This window comes from Mytilus galloprovincialis, chromosome 8 (assembly GCF_965363235.1).
Source record: "Mytilus galloprovincialis chromosome 8, xbMytGall1.hap1.1, whole genome shotgun sequence".
NCBI lineage: Eukaryota > Metazoa > Mollusca > Bivalvia > Mytilida > Mytilidae > Mytilus > Mytilus galloprovincialis.
In genome coordinates, this window is record NC_134845.1 from 68,648,797 (window position 1) to 68,675,329 (window position 26,533).

General features: G+C 33.4%; 1 protein-coding gene and 1 long non-coding RNA gene across 3 annotated transcripts; one reads left to right on the top strand and one right to left on the bottom strand.

Moving 5' to 3' along the window:
* Positions 1-1,078: 1,078 nt before the first annotated feature.
* Positions 1,079-26,412, bottom strand: LOC143042446 (nocturnin-like). 2 transcript variants are annotated; one of them, XM_076214737.1, is made up of 3 exons: positions 26,318-26,412; positions 4,500-4,656; positions 1,079-3,049 (listed from the first exon to the last, which is right to left on the bottom strand). In XM_076214737.1, exons 2-3 carry the CDS (start codon positions 4,651-4,653, stop codon positions 2,220-2,222), a joined length of 984 nt encoding a protein of 327 aa, XP_076070852.1. In that variant the 5' UTR covers positions 4,654-4,656; positions 26,318-26,412; the 3' UTR covers positions 1,079-2,219. The 2 variants fall into 2 exon arrangements, with proteins under 2 accessions (XP_076070852.1, XP_076070851.1); XM_076214736.1 differs by lacking the exon at positions 26,318-26,412 and adding an exon at positions 20,746-20,792.
* Positions 9,209-12,142, top strand: LOC143042445 (uncharacterized). Its single transcript, XR_012967992.1, has 2 exons — positions 9,209-11,452; positions 11,989-12,142. It is a non-coding gene; the product is annotated as an uncharacterized LOC143042445 (long non-coding RNA).
* Positions 26,413-26,533: the final 121 nt, after the last annotated feature.

Sequence of the window (26,533 nt, forward strand, 5' to 3'; positions counted from 1 at the left end):
AAAGGACAATAAATTTTGGTTAATTACGTACAAGAAGGTATCAATACCCTTTACCATTAGGCGTCAAACAGTCATTTTCGGCAAGCGGTAGCATCAAATTAGTTGTAATTTTAACGTGATTCCTCAAATTTTCCTTCTCCTGATTGAGGCGAAGTCTCAAATAAAGATCTTTACTATTACTTTTAGAAAAATATTCACATGATTCGTCAAAAATTAGTCTATTTTTTATTGTCTTACAGAAAGTGTACATTTTATCGTCATGTACCAAAAATTACTGTTAATGTCATTTGGCAAGCTTTTTAACCATTATTCGATATGAAGGTACACCATTGCAACCCTCGTATAAGGAATTGGATGAAATATTTCTTACAAGTATCAGCCAGGAAATTGTATGATAAATCTGGCATCACCCTCTTCACCAATATGTTCCCCAAGTATTGATGTTAACACACCTTACTGTACTCTTGCTTTCAAAGAGTACCCCAGAATGACTAGGTTTTAATGCTGAAATCTTTTTCAATAGAGAATGTGGAAAATGATCAAATTATTTTGAGTCAAATTACAGAAAAACATAAGTCTGTGTGGTTTTTTTTAATAGGTATTTGAAAAACTGGCATTTTCTCATATGAAAAAAGAAAATCTTTGAATTTTTATATGCTCTGAATTTTTAAACTACGAATGAAATAATTAGGATGCAAACATTAGGAAAAATGAATGAAAAACTAAGGTTGCAAAGGGGTTCAAAACAACAAACACAACCCCTTCCCCAACATTTTCTGTAATAGTTTTAAAACAACTCTTTCATAATCATTACAATTTGGTGGCAGGTCTAGCAACTCCTTTTTAAATTTTATTTTCAAGAAGAAAAAAAACTCTTAATACTAACATGCTGTCATAAATTTTAAATTACTTTTGTTATATAACAAATACAGATATCTTTAAAATAAAGTGGATGGTACTCAAACTGTTGATATTTCATTTTCAATATAAAAAAATCATTGATATAAAAATGGTATAAACAGATCTGTTTTCCTCTATTCAAAAATAGAAAATATCATTTAGGCAGTTGATATGTGTAAGGGACGACATCAAAAGATCGATGTAGGATAAAAAACTAAAATCAAATAGTTTGGGGGTGGGGGGTCAACATTGCTGCAAGTTTTGTTAATCCAAAATCTATTTTACATTTATCCATATAGGTAAATCAATTTTTCCCAAATTAAGTTAAGAGGGGGGTGGGGGGTCAGTGAAAAAACTATGTGAATAAAGTTTTTTTTATCCTACATTGAACTTTTGATGTCGTCCCTAACACACACACACACACACACAAAAAAAAGTATTTCCCTCTGTGTCAGTAGAAGTTTGTAATATCAATAAATAATATATTGCACTATTGTAATCTAATCACACTTAGTTTCTTTCCAGATCCATTAGTTTTCTGTCTAACAAGGTGAATATGTTAATATTTACTTTTCTAGTGGTTCTTTTTAAACTAATTTCTCTCTGCTTATTCATAGATCGCTCAAAATCACTAGAAATCACCCTGTTTCACTCAACACCACAGCTAGTGATTTATAACACATGTGTATTCATAATACTGTTATAGTTTTTATTTTAGGACAAAAGTCCTACAATACTGGACTTGATAGGAAAATTAAAATCATACCCCTTTTTTTTAATATACATGGATTTGGACATCAAACAGGCAGTATTTGTGACATAATTACAATTTAAATATACAATTAATAGTACATCTTAAATAATGAAACATTTCCTTAAAATTACCTTTCTCATATACTTGTATAAATACTAAAAACTCAAGAGTAAAAACATTTTGTACATGTGAAGCGATAATAATGTTACAATCTTTTAACTGAAAATACATGTTTTCCCTTGGCAATAAATTGAAACCATTATAAGTTGACTGGCAATTTGGGTTTGTGAGTCAATAGTTATTGTTAGAAATAAGTGAAAAAATGCCTTAAGGTTAAAAAACCTTTTCAATTTTTTTATACAATTTTGTTTTTTAAGATTACAGAAAGTATAAGACTGGGGTCTACCAAACATTAGAATAAATAAATGAATTAAATAACTCTTGTGATCAACTACTAACTAATATAAAGATAGAATAAGCTACAGGTATCAAGGAGGGACTTTATGGTACATTTAATTTTGATCACATCTACTTTATTCCAAAGAACCTATAATTTTTAACATCATCAACTGGTAAGTTGTAGATCACAGACGAGAGACAAATGATCAGATGGAAACACCAATGATGGAAGCTTATTCTCCCCTAGATCTTCTCCTGTCGGAATTTCCAGGATACCTTTTGGATGGAAATGTTTGGAGTGCCAAATATAGTCAATTGTCTTGCAGGATTCTTCACGTCCGCCTGGACTTCTCCTGGATCCACGGAATTTCCATGTGGTGTAATCTGGCTCTGATTTTGTTTTGGAAAGATATGTATATGAACTTTGCAGACCTAACACAGAAGCTTTGAAAGCTGCATAAACTTTCTCTTTGGGATCAGCATTGAAATCGCCACACACAATGACTGGACCACTTTCAACCATTTTTTCTAAGTAGCGAAGTAAATAAGATCCCTGACTAAAACGAAGCTCTTCAAACCCTGACTTTGCCTTGAGATGTGTGACTGCTACTGTAAAACTTGGAGTATGATCATTTCCAATGATACCAAATGTACAAATAACACAGACTTGATTTGTTTCAAAACCATTGTCTTCTAACACGATGCATTTTTGTGAGATCATTTTAACTTTATCAGCGGCATAAAAAATAGCGCATCCGTCAGGGCCAGTGTGATGTCTAAAGTCTAAACATGGTGAATCAGGTTTGGGAAAGAAAACACCCTCGTAACCTACTTTGCCGAGATTTTCTTTGACGAATTCAAATTTATCGACTTCCTGTAGACAGAGTATTTGTGGGCTGTATTGTAAAAGTTCTTCAATAACTCGTAAATTTCTGTTTTCCCAATGTAAAGCTTCTTTAGGACACAGAATAAAATTATCACTTCCATGACAAAGAGCTGAAAAGAAAAAAACAATAAACTTTGAAATCAGAAGGAATGAGGGTTTGGATTTAGGGAGCTACCATTTGATTTTTATGGGGGGGGGGGGGGGGGGGCTAGGATGAAATTTGAAAAAAATAAGCAGGACAGGAGTTTTGAGTAAAAAAAAAAGGCAGGATGTGACACTTGCAAAAATAAAAAGTCAGGACGACAATTTAGGTAAAAAAAAATCAGGATAAACTATAAAAAAAAAAAAAAAAGGCAGGACCGATAAGAGTGAAAAATAAAAACGCAGGACAGAGATTACAGCTAAAAAAAAAATGCAGGACAAAATTTTTCATCCTAGCCCCCCCCCCCCCCCCATAGAAATCAAATGGTAGCTCCCTTATGGAATAGAGAATAAAAGGCAAAAAGATACAGAAATAAAGGACCAAACAAAATAAATTAAAGAATAGACAAAGCTTAGGCCAAAAAATTTAAGTTATAGTAATACAAAAAGAAATGTAAAAAAAAATTCCTCATTGCCTTTTCAGGGGCAATAACTCTTATAAGTAGACTGATGTTATTGGTCATTGCAATTTAAATGTAATCTTGACTTGATTATTTCAGCTGATACAATTTCTCTTGTTAGCTGTAGCTATTGACTTTAGTTTAAGTCAAATATGCCAAAAGGTAAAAATTCCATACTCTAAAAATTGGCTATATTGAATGTTGACAAAATAATTAAAATCATCCCAATTTTTTCGCCACAAGGAGGATCGACTGGATATCATTATCTCTTAATCTAATGCAATGAATTGAGAAAATATAAGGGATGTCAACTCAGTTAAGATTTACTGAGGGATGCTCGAGTACACACTCGGAAAAACATCTACAAAATGGAAACAAAAACATTATACCCATTTCACTTTTACTTATTGTTGGCCATGACATTGTGAAAACTCTCTTAAAATGCTTTCATTTTGATTATTTCTTTAAGGTGGTACCCAACACCTGAGCTAAAATTAATTTGGCTCCTTTAATTTTCTTAAAATTTTGACAAAGTATTAACTTTGACCCTATGACAAAAATATAAAAATTTCAAAAATTTGAACCAACCGTTTAATCAGAAAAATTACACTGGTTATATAGCAGTTTGACAAAAACTTATTTTGATCATTGAGAAGCTTAACATTCCTTTAACAACACCATGTCATTAAAACGTTCTGCTGATTTTACAGAGTTTTCTCCCTGTAGTGTTAGGTACCACCATAAGCAGGAAACAATATTTTACAGGAACCTTTTAGTCAAGTTTCCTTTTGGTATAATTCGACTACCAAGAGATACTCAGTATTCAAATACTGGTTGACATCCCTAGAAAATATCATAAAATGTATTCCAAAAGATCTTTTGTTTTGAGATGTTTATACATTTATTGCCTCTTAACTTATATGTAAAGCTTAGCCTTTTCCCTTTTATCAACACAAACCTTGGGCTAAGATGTTCCATTGCATTACTCTAATTACTGGTCCAGCATTCTTGTCATTATCATCACACACAAAGAATTCCCTCTTCAGTCTTGGAGGTAGTTTTTTCTCCTCTATTTGGGAAATTGTATCCAGGAACAACTTGCTTGATGCCATTTTCTAAAAAAAAAAGTGAAAGAAAATATGATGAAAACAAGAATGTGTCCATAGTACACGAATGCCCCACTCGGCTATTGGTACTTTACGGAACGGAACGGAACGGAACGGAACGGAACGGAAAAGAATTTCATTTAAGGTATCCAAAGGGGGCATTTATCAAAATTTCGAAAAATCTTTAAAACAAAACAAACTTTAAAATTTCTGTGTTTTACGGTTTTCCATATACAAATAACACAAATGTATACTAAATCTCATCTTCACAGGTGAAATGTGTAATAATGTATAACATCGGGAAATACTCTGTAGATGAATATGTCGGATTGTCCTGATAAATTATCATGAAATTAACTCATTTGCAAGTCATGCATTATGATATCTAGACTGACCTCACGTCGTCCTTGATTAGAGACAGTGATCAAGTTGAATCTGATTTAAACTTATTAATTTATTTTTCCGTTCCGTTCCGTTCCGCAAAGTACCAATTGCTCTGAGGAATTGGTATTTAACGGAAAAAACGGAAACAGACATCTTTAATGTAATTAAAGCAGTATGATAACAAAAATTGTCTGACACCTCTTTTTGCATGAGTGGTATGTGTTTTAGATAGCATTTTCGACTTGATCAATAATACAAATTTTAACACAAAGGCAGGTTACACAAAAAGTCTTTCTCCTTCCATCGGTAATTATATTTTAAAAAAGAGGCCTTCAACAGCCCGTTCCGACGATGATTAGAGACAGTGATCAAGTTGAATCTGATTTAAACTTTTTAATTTATTTTTCCGTTCCGTTCCGTTCCGCAAAGTACCAATTGCTCTGAGGAATTGGTATTTAACGGAAAAAACGGAAACAGACATCTTTAATGTAATAAAAGCAGTATGATAACAAAAATTGTCTGACACTCTTTTTGCATGAGTGGTATGTGTTTTAGATAGCATTTTCGACTTGATCAATAATAAAAAATTTAACACAGAGGCAGGTTACACAAAAAGTCTTTCTCCTTCCATCGGTAATTATATTTTAAAAAAGAGGCCTTCAACAGCCCGTTCCGACGATGATTAGAGACAGTGATCAAGTTGAATCTGATTTAAACTTTTTAATTTATTTTTCCGTTCCGTTCCGTTCCGCAAAGTACCAATTGCTCTGAGGAATTGGTATTTAACGGAAAAAACGGAAACAGACATCTTTAATGTAATTAAAGCAGTATGATAACAAAAATTGTCTGACACCTCTTTTTGCATGAGTGGTATGTGTTTTAGATAGCATTTTCGACTTGATCAATAATACAAAATTTAACACAAAGGCAGGTTACACAAAAAGTCTTTCTCCTTCCATCGGTAATCATATTTTAAAAAAGAGGCCTTCAACAGCCCGTTCCGACGATGATTAGAGACAGTGATCAAGTTGAATCTGATTTAAACTTTTTAATTTATTTTTCCGTTCCGTTCCGTTCCGCAAAGTACCAATTGCTCTGAGGAATTGGTATTTAACGGAAAAAACGGAAACAGACATCTTTAATGTAATTAAAGCAGTATGATAACAAAAATTGTCTGACACCTCTTTTTGCATGAGTGGTATGTGTTTTAGATAGCATTTTCGACTTGATCAATAATACAAATTTTAACACAAAGGCAGGTTACACAAAAAGTCTTTCTCCTTCCATCGGTAATTATATTTTAAAAAAGAGGCCTTCAACAGCCCGTTCCGACGATGATTAGAGACAGTGATCAAGTTGAATCTGATTTAAACTTTTTAATTTATTTTTCCGTTCCGTTCCGTTCCGCAAAGTACCAATTGCTCTGAGGAATTGGTATTTAACGGAAAAAACGGAAACAGACATCTTTAATGTAATAAAAGCAGTATGATAACAAAAATTGTCTGACACTCTTTTTGCATGAGTGGTATGTGTTTTAGATAGCATTTTCGACTTGATCAATAATAAAAAATTTAACACAGAGGCAGGTTACACAAAAAGTCTTTCTCCTTCCATCGGTAATTATATTTTAAAAAAGAGGCCTTCAACAGCCCGTTCCGACGATGATTAGAGACAGTGATCAAGTTGAATCTGATTTAAACTTTTTAATTTATTTTTCCGTTCCGTTCCGTTCCGCAAAGTACCAATTGCTCTGAGGAATTGGTATTTAACGGAAAAAACGGAAACAGACATCTTTAATGTAATTAAAGCAGTATGATAACAAAAATTGTCTGACACCTCTTTTTGCATGAGTGGTATGTGTTTTAGATAGCATTTTCGACTTGATCAATAATACAAAATTTAACACAAAGGCAGGTTACACAAAAAGTCTTTCTCCTTCCATCGGTAATCATATTTTAAAAAAGAGGCCTTCAACAGCCCGTTCCGACGATGATTAGAGACAGTGATCAAGTTGAATCTGATTTAAACTTTTTAATTTATTTTTCCGTTCCGTTCCGTTCCGCAAAGTACCAATTGCTCTGAGGAATTGGTATTTAACGGAAAAAACGGAAACAGACATCTTTAATGTAATTAAAGCAGTATGATAACAAAAATTGTCTGACACCTCTTTTTGCATGAGTGGTATGTGTTTTAGATAGCATTTTCGACTTGATCAATAATACAAATTTTAACACAAAGGCAGGTTACACAAAAAGTCTTTCTCCTTCCATCGGTAATTATATTTTAAAAAAGAGGCCTTCAACAGCCCGTTCCGACGATGATTAGAGACAGTGATCAAGTTGAATCTGATTTAAACTTTTTAATTTATTTTTCCGTTCCGTTCCGTTCCGCAAAGTACCAATTGCTCTGAGGAATTGGTATTTAACGGAAAAAACGGAAACAGACATCTTTAATGTAATAAAAGCAGTATGATAACAAAAATTGTCTGACACTCTTTTTGCATGAGTGGTATGTGTTTTAGATAGCATTTTCGACTTGATCAATAATAAAAAATTTAACACAGAGGCAGGTTACACAAAAAGTCTTTCTCCTTCCATCGGTAATTATATTTTAAAAAAGAGGCCTTCAACAGCCCGTTCCGACGATGATTAGAGACAGTGATCAAGTTGAATCTGATTTAAACTTTTTAATTTATTTTTCCGTTCCGTTCCGTTCCGCAAAGTACCAATTGCTCTGAGGAATTGGTATTTAACGGAAAAAACGGAAACAGACATCTTTAATGTAATTAAAGCAGTATGATAACAAAAATTGTCTGACACCTCTTTTTGCATGAGTGGTATGTGTTTTAGATAGCATTTTCGACTTGATCAATAATACAAAATTTAACACAAAGGCAGGTTACACAAAAAGTCTTTCTCCTTCCATCGGTAATCATATTTTAAAAAAGAGGCCTTCAACAGCCCGTTCCGACGATGATTAGAGACAGTGATCAAGTTGAATCTGATTTAAACTTTTTAATTTATTTTTCCGTTCCGTTCCGTTCCGCAAAGTACCAATTGCTCTGAGGAATTGGTATTTAACGGAAAAAACGGAAACAGACATCTTTAATGTAATAAAAGCAGTATGATAACAAAAATTGTCTGACACTCTTTTTGCATGAGTGGTATGTGTTTTAGATAGCATTTTCGACTTGATCAATAATAAAAAATTTAACACAGAGGCAGGTTACACAAAAAGTCTTTCTCCTTCCATCGGTAATTATATTTTAAAAAAGAGGCCTTCAACAGCCCGTTCCGACGATGATTAGAGACAGTGATCAAGTTGAATCTGATTTAAACTTTTTAATTTATTTTTCCGTTCCGTTCCGTTCCGCAAAGTACCAATTGCTCTGAGGAATTGGTATTTAACGGAAAAAACGGAAACAGACATCTTTAATGTAATTAAAGCAGTATGATAACAAAAATTGTCTGACACCTCTTTTTGCATGAGTGGTATGTGTTTTAGATAGCATTTTCGACTTGATCAATAATACAAAATTTAACACAAAGGCAGGTTACACAAAAAGTCTTTCTCCTTCCATCGGTAATCATATTTTAAAAAAGAGGCCTTCAACAGCCCGTTCCGACGATGATTAGAGACAGTGATCAAGTTGAATCTGATTTAAACTTTTTAATTTATTTTTCCGTTCCGTTCCGTTCCGCAAAGTACCAATTGCTCTGAGGAATTGGTATTTAACGGAAAAAACGGAAACAGACATCTTTAATGTAATTAAAGCAGTATGATAAAAAAAAAATGTCTGACACCTCTTTTTGCATGAGTGGTATGTGTTTTAGATAGCATTTTCGACTTGATCAATAATAAAAAAATTAACACAAAGGCAGGTTACACAAAAAGTCTTTCTCCTTCCATCGGTAATTATATTTTAAAAAAGAGGCATTCAACAGCCCGTTCCGACGATGATTAGAGACAGTGATCAAGTTGAATCTGATTTAAACTTTTAAATTTATTTTTCCGTTCCGTTCCGTTCCGCAAAGTACCAATTGCTCTGAGGAATTGGTATTTAACGGAAAAAACGGAAACAGACATCTTTAATGTAATTAAAGCAGTATGATAACAAAAATTGTCTGACACTCTTTTTGCATGAGTGGTATGTGTTTTAGATAGCATTTTCGACTGGATCAATATTTAAATAAACAGCTGCGCCATGAGCGCATGATACGCCCGTCGTCTTGTGAAAAAACATTTTAATGTAAGTGCGGTTCTACCCACACATCAACCTATCTTAGAATGAAAATGACCTTTATTTTACACATGAGGAATGTCAGGGAATGAAACTGTACGTGTATTGCTTGGCCGCTCAAGTCCTTTTGATTTATAACGGATTAAGAAACAAATTGAAAACATGTAAGATTATTTGCAAAAGTAATTGCATACATTTAATTCACTGTCCGTGTCACTGCTAGTCATGATAGCCCTACGATACAAACATTTCACTAGATTTTTTCGGGACAAACTAACATGTAAATCAAAGAATTTCAAAGAAAACGTTGTCGGATAAGTCCGAAAATTAATAAGTGCGCTTAGACTAAGAATGTTTTAAGGGTTTTATCAAACGAAGTTATGGGAAAGAAAAGAACGAAAATAGAATGCTTTTTGATACACTCTTAAAAGGACCCTTAATGCATTCTTTGTGTAATCGTAAACTATGACTTACGAAGACTTTAAGAGAAGTTTCTTGTTACCGCGGGCCCCTGTATCATGAAAACCTGATTACGATGGTGATAAGAGAGTATCTGCAATCCCCTCGTGGGTTATCTTAACAATTTAACGGCTATCTTAGTATACACTTACGATAACTAGTTAAGATAGCCCTATTATCGACTTCGAAGTAACCGTCTTTGATTTCTAAGAGAATATTAGTATTTGCGGCAAAATCGGTATTAAAACTAAAGTCGTCTACTGTATGTGTTTAAAAGAATGCTAAAAATATACTATGATTCGTTTTTTGTTGCAGACTCTACATCCACTGTCAAGTAAAGCCCTGTTTAATGCTCCTTTCTGGCATAGATAATAAACGAATATTCAAGTTAATAAATTCTATTCTTCAAAAACACATCTACATGGAATGGTAACAATAAATCAAGAGAACAAATCAACTAACATATCATACAAATACGGAATGCAATCCGCAATACGAAAAACCCCATAACTGGTTAAGGCGAGATAACTCTCTTAAAAGGATGTTATCTTTACCAAACGTCTTGACCATACCAAACTGACATATAACACCTGTTCATTGATAATTTGTATTATTCTATGTATTTTTTGTGATTTTGTCCCATGTACATTTTACTTCATAACTCTTTATTAACATACTGTTTGTAGATTTTTTTTACTGATATGTAATAATACGTATCAGTATTACCACCGTAGGTATAGTGTCCGGTTGAGATCGGGTTTTTTCGAGAGCGTCCAGTTTTTTTTCGAGAGATTATGACTAAAAATGTAAACAAACAGACATGTTTTCCTGTAACACGTAAAATAAATGCTTAAACTAAATTTACAAGATCAAACAAGTTAAGTAAGTATTTGTGATGAAAGGATGTTGCCAACCATACATACTTTGCAGTTAAAAAAGTTTGATTTGGCCTAATAATGCTTTTATGCCAAAATATAGAAAAAAGCAATTTCTATACACATACCAATGCAAATTTCAAAGAGCATGCACACATGATGTCTTTATATCCTTACATTTACATATGCTATAACAAAAGTTTTAGTTATTGTAATTAAAAGGCAATTTTAAGGGTATATTCATTTCCATCTGTTCAAGTTTTTTCGAGAGCAGTTCGGGTTTTTTCGAGAACAGTTCAGGTTTTTTCGAGAGATAAACCAATTTCTTACGGTTTAAAATGTGCTATTTAAGTACATTTGAGTTTAAAAACGAATGAAAAGTCATCGGTTCTTTCAAAGTTTATAACTAATGCATTACAGCAGTTTGATAATGTTGCATAAGCACATACATTTCATAAAAAAACATAATTTATTTCTATATATTGTTGTATTGCATTATGAATTGCATGGACACCGGTATGCTTTATACCTATATTATTTGGATTAATCAAATCTACCTATGTCTATAGAAAAAAATGTTCACATCATGCATGATCACTGTATTCAAAGGACACTGGTTAACGTATGGTTAGATCAATCAAACATATTGCCATCCATGTTATTGAAATGACGGAACTAAGCTAGTGTACTGACTCGTCCGTAATTATTTCATGATGTTTCCGAAAGTTGACTTACATTTACTATCTTCTTTGTTACTTTCCCCTCTTTTGTAATTTCCCCTTATTTACATGCTCACGTTGATGATTCAGCATCATTTATTGATATATCTGCCAGATTCCGGCACAGTGTACGTTTATAGCATATTGACAATTTGAAGAACTGTTTATTGTAAACATATATAACATGTATTGTGTTTTGATGACGTATAAAACGTTGGATAAATGACAATGATGACAAATATGCCACTTCACCAGATTATTTGTTTTATTGTTTCACAACCGTTTGTTATTACTTGTAAACACACAGATACAACATTTACACTATAAAAATGTTCTATAAACATTCAAATACCCTTTTTGGTAATTTTTGTATGATTTATAGCACCCCCCTCATTTCGTTATTTTTAAAGTATGGAAAGCAATTCGTGTCATAATTTGCATACATAATGTTTGATACTTGTCGAGTTTTCAACACATTAAAAGCTGAACACACCAGTTTTGACTCACAGTTATGTTACAAACTTGATATATTGTTAATACTTGTATTTTTTATGTGAATGTATGGAACACAATTAGTGTCATAAGCCAACTTTGTATTTTTGTATGTTTTGGCAAATCTTTTTGATTGATAGGTTTTATATTGAGTTTTTATTTGTTCTTTCAGCTTTTTACCGTTTGATGTTCACGTTCAGTTTGGAGTTATACTTACCTGTCATCATTTGTAATCATTCATTGAACACCAGCATACCTTTGTTATTCATGCTACATTGTGTTAATAGAGTGGATTATATGACAATAAATAAAACGGTTATCTTTAATGAAGTCCATTATTTAATGCCCGCAAAGAATAGATGGGAGTCATTACAGCTAGCATGCTGATGTCCAGATAAACATATTGCATAGATCCAAATATACGTATATCGATATGGAATTTATGTGATTTAAAAAATCTACATTTTAGAGTGCCATGGATTTTAAGCTGAAACTATTCGTAATTTGAACAATCGTTTTGTGGGCACGGTCAAATTTGATTGATATTTAAGTACGCATTGCTTTTGCGCCAATTCTTAAAAGTTGTAGTTTTTCATTTGCGCCAAAAAATAAATATTGCTTCTGCGCCATTGTGCAGGTAAACTAATTAAAAAGTGAAAATATAGAAAATTTAAACAATATCTACGGACACACCAGCTGTCATCAGGAGATAGGAGAAAAAAAAAACAGATTCAGTGGCGGATCCAGGGGGGGGGGGGGGTGCACCCCCCCTTTATTTTTGCCGATCAATGCATTTGTATCGGGACATATGTTTTGCACCCCCCCCCTTTGCCCTGGGTTACCTGGGTTAGCACCCCCTCTTTCGAAAATTCCTGCATCCGCCCCTGCAGATTAAATACGGAATGCACCTCTAGAACCGAAATTTCCCGCTGATATTATAGTAAGACCTTTGCCTATAGGTTTTGTAACAGAACAGACTTTTAGTTTTTATAAATACTTTGATTAACAGCAGTTATTATTGTGGTTTTATGACTTTTAAGGAGTTACCATTTTTTATAGTGCTTTGATAAATCCGAAAATGTTTTAAAAATTTGCAAACATTTTTTTATTATAGTGTAAACCAGTGTTTAGTGCTCATATTTTTATGAAGATATATTTTAAACATATGTTTTAATATTTATGAGACCTTGTTTCTAATATAAAATTGAGAATGGAAATGGGGATCACTGTTTCTTATCATCTTCGGAATGCCCCTTTTTTAATTTATAATTACCAATGGAAGTAGAAAGACCTTTTGTCTAACCTGTCTTTGTGTTATTTTTTATACGTCCGTCAATTTTGACGGGACGTATTATGGTATACAAATGTCCAGTGTCCGTCCGTCTGTCTGGTGTAAACATGTCGCACCGTAACTTGAGAACGACTTATCCAAATTTTTTGAAACTTAATATAGTTGTTTCTTATGATTGTCAAATGATCTGTATACTTTTTTGTGAAAATAAGATTACAACTTTTTGAGTTATGGCACTTTGTAACTAAAACAGGGGTGTGTTTAAAAATTTTTTTCACATGTCGCACCGTATCTCAAAAACGATTCTTGATTATGGCTTAAAACTTCAAAGGCTTCTTAGTTATATTAATCTTAATATATCTGTATACTTTTTGGTGATGATTCAAAATGTCATTTTTGAGTTATTGAGTATTTTGTAAAAAAAAAAAGGGGGGGTTTACATGTCGCACCATATCTCAAAAACGATTTATGATTATTGCTTAAAACTTTACACACTTCTTTGTTATATTAATCTAAAGATCTGTATACTTTTTGGTGATGATTCATTTTTATATTTTCGAGTTATTGAGATTTTGTAAAAAAAGAGGTTTTTTTTCACATGTTGCGCTGTATCTCTATTGCTTAAAACTTAACAGGCTAATGTTGCGTCGGGTTTCCAAATACATCTTGTACAATCTTCCTATTGAGCGGGAATAAGGAATGAGTCAGGATATACTAAGCATGACATCCTGTACAACCCTGTGTTATTCAAAAAAGATTTATGTTTTTTCACAAGACGACGGGCGTATCATGCGCTCATGGCGCAGCTGTTTATTTAAATATTGATCCAGTCGAAATGCTATCTAAAACACTTACCACTCATTCAAAAAAGAAGGGTCTGACTTGTTTTTATCATACTGCTTTTATTACATTATAGATGTCTGTTTCCGTTGATTCCGTTAAATACCAATTCCTCAGAGCAATTGGTACTTTGCGGAACGGAACGGAACGGAAAAATAAATTTAAAAGTTTAAATCAGATTCAACTTGATCACTGTCTCTAATCATCGTCGGAACGGGCTGTTGAAGGCCTCTTTTTTAAAATATGATTACCGATGGAAGGAGAAAGACTTTTTGTGTAACCTGCCTTTGTGTTAAATTTTGTATTATTGATCAAGTCGAAAATGCTATCTAAAACACATACCACTCATGCAAAAAGAGGTGTCAGACATTTTTTTTTTTATCATACTGCTTTAATTACATTAAAGATGTCTGTTTCCGTTTTTTCCGTTAAATACCAATTCCTCAGAGCAATTGGTACTTTGCGGAACGGAACGGAACGGAAAAATAAATTAAAAAGTTTAAATCAGATTCAACTTGATCACTGTCTCTAATCATCGTCGGAACGGGCTGTTGAAGGCCTCTTTTTTAAAATATAATTACCGATGGAAGGAGAAAGACTTTTTGTGTAACCTGCCTTTGTGTTAATTTTTTTATTATTGATCAAGTCGAAAATGCTATCTAAAACACATACCACTCATGCAAAAAGAGGTGTCAGACATTTTTTTTTATCATACTGTTTTAATTACATTAAAGATGTCTGTTTCCGTTTTTTCCGTTAAATACCAATTCCTCAGAGCAATTGGTACTTTGCGGAACGGAACGGAACGGAAAAATAAATTAAAAAGTTTAAATCAGATTCAACTTGATCACTGTCTCTAATCATCGTCGGAACGGGCTGTTGAAGGCCTCTTTTTTAAAATATAATTACCGATGGAAGGAGAAAGACTTTTTGTGTAACCTGCCTCTGTGTTAAATTTTTTATTATTGATCAAGTCGAAAATGCTATCTAAAACACATACCACTCATGCAAAAAGAGTGTCAGACAATTTTTGTTATCATACTGCTTTTATTACATTAAAGATGTCTGTTTCCGTTTTTTCCGTTAAATACCAATTCCTCAGAGCAATTGGTACTTTGCGGAACGGAACGGAACGGAAAAATAAATTAAAAAGTTTAAATCAGATTCAACTTGATCACTGTCTCTAATCATCGTCGGAACGGGCTGTTGAAGGCCTCTTTTTTAAAATATAATTACCGATGGAAGGAGAAAGACTTTTTGTGTAACCTGCCTCTGTGTTAAATTTTTTATTATTGATCAAGTCGAAAATGCTATCTAAAACACATACCACTCATGCAAAAAGAGTGTCAGACAATTTTTGTTATCATACTGCTTTAATTACATTAAAGATGTCTGTTTCCGTTTTTTCCGTTAAATACCAATTCCTCAGAGCAATTGGTACTTTGCGGAACGGAACGGAACGGAAAAATAAATTTAAAAGTTTAAATCAGATTCAACTTGATCACTGTCTCTAATCATCGTCAGAACGGGCTGTTGAATGCCTCTTTTTTAAAATATAATTACCGATGGAAGGAGAAAGACTTTTTGTGTAACCTGCCTTTGTGTTAATTTTTTTATTATTGATCAAGTCGAAAATGCTATCTAAAACACATACCACTCATGCAAAAAGAGGTGTCAGACATTTTTTTTTATCATACTGTTTTAATTACATTAAAGATGTCTGTTTCCGTTTTTTCCGTTAAATACCAATTCCTCAGAGCAATTGGTACTTTGCGGAACGGAACGGAACGGAAAAATAAATTAAAAAGTTTAAATCAGATTCAACTTGATCACTGTCTCTAATCATCGTCGGAACGGGCTGTTGAAGGCCTCTTTTTTAAAATATAATTACCGATGGAAGGAGAAAGACTTTTTGTGTAACCTGCCTCTGTGTTTAATTTTTTATTATTGATCAAGTCGAAAATGCTATCTAAAACACATACCACTCATGCAAAAAGAGTGTCAGACAATTTTTGTTATCATACTGCTTTTATTACATTAAAGATGTCTGTTTCCGTTTTTTCCGTTAAATACCAATTCCTCAGAGCAATTGGTACTTTGCGGAACGGAACGGAACGGAAAAATAAATTAAAAAGTTTAAATCAGATTCAACTTGATCACTGTCTCTAATCATCGTCGGAACGGGCTGTTGAAGGCCTCTTTTTTAAAATATAATTACCGATGGAAGGAGAAAGACTTTTTGTGTAACCTGCCTCTGTGTTAAATTTTTTATTATTGATCAAGTCGAAAATGCTATCTAAAACACATACCACTCATGCAAAAAGAGTGTCAGACAATTTTTGTTATCATACTGCTTTTATTACATTAAAGATGTCTGTTTCCGTTTTTTCCGTTAAATACCAATTCCTCAGAGCAATTGGTACTTTGCGGAACGGAACGGAACGGAAAAATAAATTAAAAAGTTTAAATCAGATTCAACTTGATCACTGTCTCTAATCATCGTCGGAACGGGCTGTTGAAGGCCTCTTTTTTAAAATATAATTACCGATGGAAGGAGAAAGACTTTTTGTGTAACCTGCCTTTGTGTTAAAATTTGTATTATTGATCAAGTCGAAAATGCTATCTAAAACACATACCACTCATGCAAAAAGAGGTGTCAGACAATTTTTGTTATCATACTGCTTTAATTACATTAAAGATGTCTGTTTCCGTTAAATACCAATTCCTCAGAGCAATTGGTACTTTGCGGAACGGAACGGAACGGAAAAATAAATTAAAAAGTTTAAATCAGATTCAACTTGATCACTGTCTCTAATCATCGTCGGAACGGGCTGTTGAAGGCCTCTTTTTTAAAATATAATTACCGATGGAAGGAGAAAGACTTTTTGTGTAACCTGCCTCTGTGTTAAATTTTTTATTATTGATCAAGTCGAAAATGCTATCTAAAACACATACCACTCATGCAAAAAGAGTGTCAGACACTTTTTGTTATCATACTGCTTTTATTACATTAAAGATGTCTGTTTCCGTTTTTTCCGTTAAATACCAATTCCTCAGAGCAATTGGTACTTTGCGGAACGGAACGGAACGGAAAAATAAATTAAAAGATTTAATAAAGATTCAACTTGATCACTGTCTCTAATCATCGTCGGAACGGGCTGTTGAAGGCCTCTTTTTTAAAATATAATTACCGATGGAAGGCGAAAGACTTTTTGTGTAACCTGCCTTTGTGTTAAATTTTTTATTATTGATCAAGTCGAAAATGCTATCTAAAACACATACCACTCATGCAAAAAGAGGTGTCAGACAATTTTTGTTATCATACTGCTTTAATTACATTAAAGATGTCTGTTTCCGTTAAATACCAATTCCTCAGAGCAATTGGTACTTTGCGGAACGGAACGGAACGGAAAAATAAATTAATAAGTTTAAATCAGATTCAACTTGATCACTGTCTCTAATCAAGGACGACGTGAGGTCAGTCTAGATATCATAATGCAAATGAGTTAATTTCATGATAATTTATCAGGACAATCCGACATATTCATCTACAGAGTATTTCCCGATGTTATACATTATTACACATTTCACCTGTGAAGATGAGATTTAGTATACATTTGTGTTATTTGTATATGGAAAACCGTAAAACACAGAAATTTTAAAGTTTGTTTTGTTTTAAAGATTTTTCGAAATTTTGATAAATGCCCCCTTTGGATACCTTAAATGAAATTCTTTTCCGTTCCGTTCCGTTCCGTTCCGTTCCGTAAAGTACCAATAGCCCCCCACTCGCACTATCATTTTCTATGTTCAGTGGACCGTGAAATTGGGGTCAAAACTTTAATTTGGAATTAAAATTAGAAAGATCATATCATAGAGTACATGTGTACTAAGTTTCAAGTTGATGTAACTTTAACTTCATCAAATAAAATTGAGAATGGAAATGGGGAATGTGTCAAAGAGACAACAACCCGACCAAATAAAAAACAACAGCAGAGGGTCACCAACAGGTCTTCAATGAAGCGAGAAATTCCCGCACCCGGAGGCGTCCTTCAGCTGGCCCCTAAACAAATATATACTAGTCCAGTGATAATGAACGCCATACTAATTTCCAAATTGTACACAAGAAACTAAAATTAAAATAATACAAGACTAACAAAGGCCAGAGGCTCCTGACTTGGGACAGGCGCAAAAATGCGGCGGGGTTAAACATGTTTGTGAGATCTCAACCCTCCCCCTATACCTCTAACCAATGTAGAAAAGTAAACGCATAACAATACGCACATTAAAATTCAGTTCAAGAGAAGTCCGAGTCTGATGTCAGAAGATGTAACCAAAGAAATTAAACAAAATGACAATAATACATAAATAACAACAGACTACTAGCAGTTAACTGACATGCCAGCTCCAGACTTCAATTAAACTGACTGAAAGATTATGATTTCATCATATGAACATCAGGCACAATCCTTCCCGTCAGGGGTTTAGTATCATACCATCATAACATATATGAGAAGAACAAAAACTACCTTGACCAAAAACTTTAACCTGAACTTCGCACTATCATTTTCTATGTTCAGTGGACCATGTAATTGGGGTCAAAACTATAATTTGGCATTAAAATTAGAAAGATCATATCATGGGGAACAAGTGTACTAAGTTTCAAGTTGATTGGATTTCAACTTCTTCAATAAAGGGCTGCGCTTTAGCGCATGATACGCCCGTTGCTCTTTTAACTTGTCTTTTATACTTTAAATGAATTTATATGATCAACTAGAAATATATATACAAATCAAAAGGGATGTTACATTAATATATTCACCAAAGTTTCATAAAATCCCCCTTTTTTAAGTATAAAAAGAAAATGTAAAATCTAAAATTTTTAAAAATGGAAAGGGAGCTTATGTCAATAGATATAAACAATTTATCAAATTTGCATAAAATTTTGTGAAAGTGTTAGTTATTGTCCCAAAATTGGAACAATTGGAAAATTTAAGCACGGAAATGTAAAATCTGAAATTTATAAAAATTGAAAGGGAGCTTACATCAATAGATATAAACAATTCACCAAAGTTTCACATATATAGACATTGGTGAAAGCCTTTTTGAGTTATTGTCCAAAGTGTTGAAAATCCCCCTTTTTTTTATAAATAAAGCCCCATAAATCCAAAACTTAAAATCTGAAATTAAATTGAAAGGGAGCTTACATCAATAGATATAAACAATTCACCAAAGTTTCATGGACATCGGTGAAAGCCTTTTTGAGTTATTGTCCGAAGTGTTGAAAATCCCCCTTTTTTTTATGAATAAAGCCCCATAAATCCAAAACTTAAAATCTGAAATTTATAAAAATTGAAAGGGAGCTTACATCAATAGATATAAACAATTCACCAAAGTTTCATGGACATTGGTGAAAGCCTTTTTGAGTTATTGTCCGAAGTGTTGAAAATCCCCCTTTTTTTTATGAATTAAGCCCCATAAATCCAAAACTTAAAATCTAAAATTTATAAAAATTGAAAGGGAGCTTACATCAATAGATATAAACAATTCACCAAAGTTTCATGGACATTGGTGAAAGCCTTTTTGAGTTATTGTCCGAAGTGTTGAAAATCCCCCCTTTTTTATGAATAAAGCCCCATAAATCCAAAACTTAAAATCTGAAATTAAAAAAAAACGAAAGGGAGCTTACGTCAATAGATATAAACGATTCACCAAAGTTTCATGGAAATTGGTGAAAGTGTTTTTGAGTTATTGTCCGAAGTGTGGACGACGGACGGACGGACAGACAGACGGACGGACAACGGTATACCATAATACGTCCCGTCTAAAAGACGACGTGCGTATAAAAACTACCTTGACCAAAAATTTTAACCTGAGCGGACGCACGAACGGAGGCACAGACGGACGGACGGACGAACGGAGGCACAGACGGACGGACGGACGAACGGAGGCACAGACCAGAAAACATAATGCCCCTCTACTATCGTAGGTGGGGCATAAAAAAGTAGTTTTTATTCTTTCATGTCTATGGTTATAATAACCTGCATGGTTATAAAATGAAGAATGGAAATGGGGAACATTTCAAAGAAACAACAAACCGAACAAAGAGTAGAAAACAGCCCAAAACGGCCAATGGGTCTTCAACACACGTGTATATCACAATTTTCAAAAAGGGATTAAAGCACACAATATTTAAAACATTCAGGGAAATATATAATCCTTTTGGAAGGAGCCCATCCCTCATTATTTCAGGTGAAGGACAGTGTTCTCCCCAGAAATTGCATTTAGCATTTGTTTAGCATCATGGTAAATAGGGAAATTTGAAATACCATCTTGCTTCTAAAAACTATAGCATCACATCCATAACATAATCTATAAGAAAACCAATTTAGATAGCATCACATTACCCTGATGTTAAAAGGCCCTGGGGAGAACACTGAAGGAGAGACAGGAGTTGAAGGGGAGGATTTCTCATCAAAGCAAACATAATATTTTTTTATGCTATATTTGTACATGAACAAGATAAACTAACAGTGGCAGATCCAGAAATTTTCAGATGTGGGGGCCCACTGACTGCCTAAGAGGGGGCTCACTCCAGTCACGCTTCAGTGATTCCCTATATAAGTAACCAATTTTATTAAAAAAAAAATGGGGGGCCCGGGCCCCCCTAAATCCGCCTCTGACTAATTCCTTTTCTTCTTCATATAGCTTTAATTAAATTCTAATTACTAACTGATGGACCAGAGCTAAGCTTTTAATATCTTACATTTTACTTAAACATGTTAAAATAACAATACTTACAAATAGTAAATGTAAACTGTATATCATTTGAAAGAAATGTACATGTACATGTACATGTATCTATCTATCTATCAGTCTAATACACAAATAATGAGATCACAATGCAATCTAGTTTAATTCTAGACAATCAAATTAATAATGGTTTCATTTCCTCCTAGCTAAGTACATTTGTACTAAGATAGCATTTCCTTGTAATTTTTTCCTATTCCTTATAGAAATTGAATTAAAATATGTACCTATTCATAATGACATTTAATCTATTTCCCGGTAAATTTATTTATACATGTAGGTTTATATATCATGTATATAGGTAATTCTTTTCCTGGACCTGCATCCAAAAATAACTTTAAAAAAACAACACCAGTAAGCAGATTTGCATTGGGGAGGATTTTGATATATTCATCTGTGTCCATAGATTTAATTAAAAATATTAAATATGCAATAAAAGCTTTAACCCTTTTTTCATTGTTTTTTTTCAAGAATTCATAGCCAAGCAATTGTAACAAGTCTTTAAAAAAAAAAGAAAGATATTTTCTCATCAAAGAATAAGTAAAGAAGATCCGGAATTCCGGATCATTTAAAAGTACTCAGAATTTTCGCTAAGGCAGTACATGAGTCCTAGACTAATCTGTCTGGACTAATAAGTTTCAAAAGTAAAATGATTTTCCATAAGTAATATTTCCAAGGGGCATATCTGTTTTGAAAATGGTTAATCAGTACTAATTTTTAAACTTGTACCAGATATTGCTACATTTTTAATAAAACCTCTCATATAAATTTGATAAAAATCTGCTAAGAATCGTACACATCATTTTTGCACATGAGAGCTCTAACATTACAGAACTGAAAGACAGACTCACTTTATTTCTAACTGGGGACAATGAAGAATGGTGGTTTTATTGCTGTTCTTCATAACAATATCACAGCCATAAATTTGAGGCTTTCAATAACAGAGCAAGACAGATTGAGTGCTAAGGCTATTAGTATAGTACACCAGTCACAATGTACTTTATCAATTGACAAAGAAGTATATTTTAAATTTCAAAGTGTACATGTATATATATACTGTGTGGGCATATCTAAAGTAGACATACAATGGTAGAGGAAGGAAGGAATTTTGACAATTTTTTTAATTGTTTTCACCACATTTAATATTATCATGACATAATGAATGTACAATGTACGTCTGTAAAATCAAAAATGTATCAGTATATGAGTCATTAATTTTTTTTTTCACTACTTCATTTGTACTTTAAATGCTTTATAAGCAGTGATAAGGTTATGAATTTAATTTAATAATCTTGCTCATCTTAAAACTGCAAAGCATACGTACATGCGAAATGTGTTCCCCTCTTTGAAGGTCCTTATAAAGTAGTTAGTTTTGAGTCTGACGGTTTTTGCAGGGTTGGTCGGGATTTGGGAAACAAACAATATTTTATTTGAGCATGTGTGATACAATCATAGCAACACATCATTGTATTTCTGCTTTAATAACAATGTAAAAATCATAGCCTTTGAAGGAGGTCAATACGAGGATATATCAACCTCAGATCTCATCTTCAGTAGATATACTTCTTTCAGGTGGATATATAATCCTAGTATCAACCTCACACAAAGAAATAATTGTATGATATCAATGATCATTTCCAATTTACATCATCAAACAAACAGACAGACCTCCTGATCATACTAAAGCCTAGCTGGCTAAGTGGTACATTTGTACAAGTACATGTAGTTTTCATATCCAGTGATATTGTTGTCTTTTTTCAAAACTACCTCTACCGTTTTTTATTGGGAAAAATGTATATTTTTCATTGAAATTGGGAAATTTGTATATTTTATTCTAAACACATCTCTGATTTTTTGCTGACCTTTGCTGTCTTTTTTGCACTGTTTTTTCATGTATAATTTGGTTGTCAGACATTATCAACCTGAAAAGTCAATCGTAACTACTCGGCCATTCTCGCTATGCAGTACAATAACTTCGTGCAACCAGAAAAGCCGAGTAGTTCCGATTGCCTGAAAAGTACTTTTTGGAGAGGGGAAAGAAACAGAAGCAATGATGGTACTTACTGCATTGAAAACTATATGTGTTACAAACACCATGATGATTCTGATCAGAAAACCGGATCTCAAAAGTGCTTTCTAATATCAAAATAATAACATGAATACGATATTTACAAACATTACTACCAATGCCATCACTGTTTGGGGAAAATGTAAAACTTTTTGGGAGGAATTTTAAGCCATTTTTTTTTAGTAATTGGGAATTTTCTCTAGGGGAAAAGGCCGAATTTCGGCTGTAATTTGAGGCAAACAATATCACTGATATCAAAGGTCGTAGGTTCTCTCTCAGTGCACTCCTGCTTTCTACATCAATACAAGAGTGCACACGCTGAAATGTCTCGCCTTCTTTACTAATCATTGATATTATGTTGATAGCCCTAAGTATAAAGCTTTATTACAACTGTCTCATAAACTTAACATTAACCAATATAACTAAACAAAGACCAATGAACCATGAAAATGAGGTCAAGGTCAGATGAACCATGCCAGGCAGACATGTACAGCTAACAATGCTTCTATACAATATATATAGTTGACCTATTACTTATAGTTTAAGAAAAATAGACCAAAACACAAAAAATTAACACTGTGCAATGAACCGTGAAAATGAGGTCATGGTCAAAAGAAACCTGCGCTACTGACATAAAGATCATAAAATATTTCCATACACCAAATATAGTTGACCTATGGCATATAGTATTAGATAAATAGACCAAAACTCAAAAACTTAACTTTGACCACTGAACCATGAAAATGAGGTCAAGGTCACATGACATCTGCCCGCTAGACATGTACACCTTACAATCATTCCATACAACAAATATAGCAGACCTATTGCGTATAGTATGAAAAAAACAGACCAAAACACAAAAATTTAACTATAACCACTGAACCATGAAAATGAGGTCAAGGTCACATGACATCTGCCCGCTAGACATGTACACCTTACAATCATTCCATACAACAAATACAGTAGACCTATTGCATATAGTATGAAAAAAACAGACCAAAACACAAAAATTTAACTATAACCACTGAACCATGAAAATGAGGTCAAGGTCAGATGACACCTGCCAGTTGGACATGTACACCTTACAGTCCTTCCATACACCGAATATACAAGCCCTATTGCTTATAGTATCTGAGATACGGACTTGACCACCAAAACTTAACCTTGTTCACTGATCCATGAAATGAGGTCGAGGTCAAGTGAAAACTGTCTGACAGACATGAGGACCTTGCAAGGTACGCACATATCAAATATAGTTATCCTATTACTTATAATAAGAGAGAATTCAACATTACAAAAAATCTGAACTTTTTTTTCATGTGGTCACTGAACCATGAAAATGAGGTCAAGGACATTGGACATGTGACTGACGGAAACTTCGTAACATGAGGCATCTATATACAAAGTATGAAGCATCCAGGTCTTCCACCTTCTAAAATATAAAGCTTTTAAGAAGTTAGCTAACACCGCCGCCGCCGCCGCCGCCGCCGCCGCCGCCGCCGCCGCCGCCGGATCACTATCCCTATGTCGAGCTTTCTGCAACAAAAGTTGCAGGCTCGACAAAAAACTGACCGCCAACAAAATAGCCCAAAAGTGGCACTTGAAACTGGCGTTGAACAACAATCAATCAATCATACTGGAGTTATTCAGGTTGAAATAATGAATAGAACTTTGCATTACACTTTGTTATTTAGACAAAATTGGTTCTATTTTATCAATTAATGTAAATTCAGTAATTAATGGGAGTTTTTTTTATCATGTTTATAATGGGAATAAAGTGACTTTTTGAGAATCGCAATTATAAGAAATTGCATTCTGATGTATGATACAGGTACATATATACAATTAAAAATGATATAGATATGTATAAGAAGATCTGGTAGGAGTGCCTATGAGACAACTCTCCATCCAAGTTACAATTTGTAAAAGTCAACCATTATACATGTAGGTCATAGTAAGGTATTCAACATGGAGCCTTGGCTCACACCGAACAGCAAGCTTGAATCTGCCATTTGACTTCCATCATCACGTGACAAAAATGTAGGCATTGTCACTTCCAACACATGTTGAGTACGGGTGAAAAAGTTTGATTATTTACTGCACACAAACTAATTGGGAATAAGATGATGATCGTCCCTCAGTCATATTATGTACATGTACTTATGCCATGGAACATAAATAATTTCTATACTACCCTGCAGAATGCATATGACGATTTACATGATTTAGTCCAAATAATTATGACGTCTTAGCTATTTTAAATTTTTGCTTTGATGCCTCCCTGCGATGTAAGGCGTCAAAGAAAAAAAATATAAAAGCCTTTCAAGACATCATAATTATTTGGACTAAGGCCAAATAAAAAAGTATGTGTGGTTCCAGTTACATCTGAAAAAAAGTTAGGGTAGGTAGGCAGGGATTTTTTTTTATTTTATGGTTATTTTTTACATTCATGACATTAAGTCTATGGGAGCAACATTCTGACTTTAGCAGTGCTTAACGAAAAATGACAATAAAATCTTTAGGGTAGGCTATTTTTAAGCCGAAAAAGTAGGGACGGTAGGGTTACTGGAACCACACATATATTTTTTATTTGGCCTAATGACGTCTTAAAAGTGCTGAAAGTTTTTAATAGAGCACCTCTCTCCAGTTGCCATTGATGCTATATACTGGCCCTGCAACGTACATATTCAGATTCAGATTCTAGACCACTATAGCACTATATATTTGGGGCAATTTGTAGAAGATTTAATTATTGTCCAACCCCCAGTTGTGATATCAAATGTGAAAGGTATACATGTATACAATGTATTAATGCTGCTGCTAGTATGCAAACTAATGTGGGGTCTAAGCGGGATTGATGATTTTTTGTAAGTGTGACAGGTGAAAGTCAAATTATTGTGCCGTGAAAACGGGAAATGAAGTCTAGCGGGACACAGGAAATTATAAAAAAATTAGAATTGCTTACATCACAGTCGCTTGAATTTTGGTTTTCATACATATATATATCACTAAAATTCAAGCGACTGTGCTTACATACATAGTGTAAGCGGGATATGGGAATCTGACAAACCAGTAAGCCGGATCTGGGATCCAAACCCCCAATGAGACCCTCTTTAAAGTTTATAATTATAAGATTTAAAAATTATTATATATACATAAACAAAATCATTTTAGCATGTTAAGACTGTGGTTTTAATTTTGCAAAAATCAGTTTCAAAACAGTAATTCATGTACGGACTTCGTACTCCTTGGTAACACCCGAGACATTGTATTATATGTCTCTGGTAACACCTAAGTATGACCTTCCTCAACTTTATTAATAGGCATTATTAATAATATTAAGCCTTATAAGTTATACATGTTATATAAAAAAAATTATCTACATACATGTACATTTTGACGTCACCTGGTCATTTTTCAAGTTTAAAAAAAAAATCGAAAGTAAAATGTTTTGTAAATTACAAATATTTAAATTTAAAGAAATAGAAAATTTACCTACAGCACTTTCAGGAAATTATCCAGTTTTGTTTGACCGAGAAAAAATCTAACCGGAAGAGTTAAAGTTGCAATAAAACTTCACAATTGAGATAAATGACGGGATAGATAAGACACATTTTCGGAAATAGAATTTTTTTTTTTTAACCATTAAAATATGTACACTCGTGAGATCCTCTTGTATACAAGTAAGTTAAAGTGAAGTAAATTAGGACT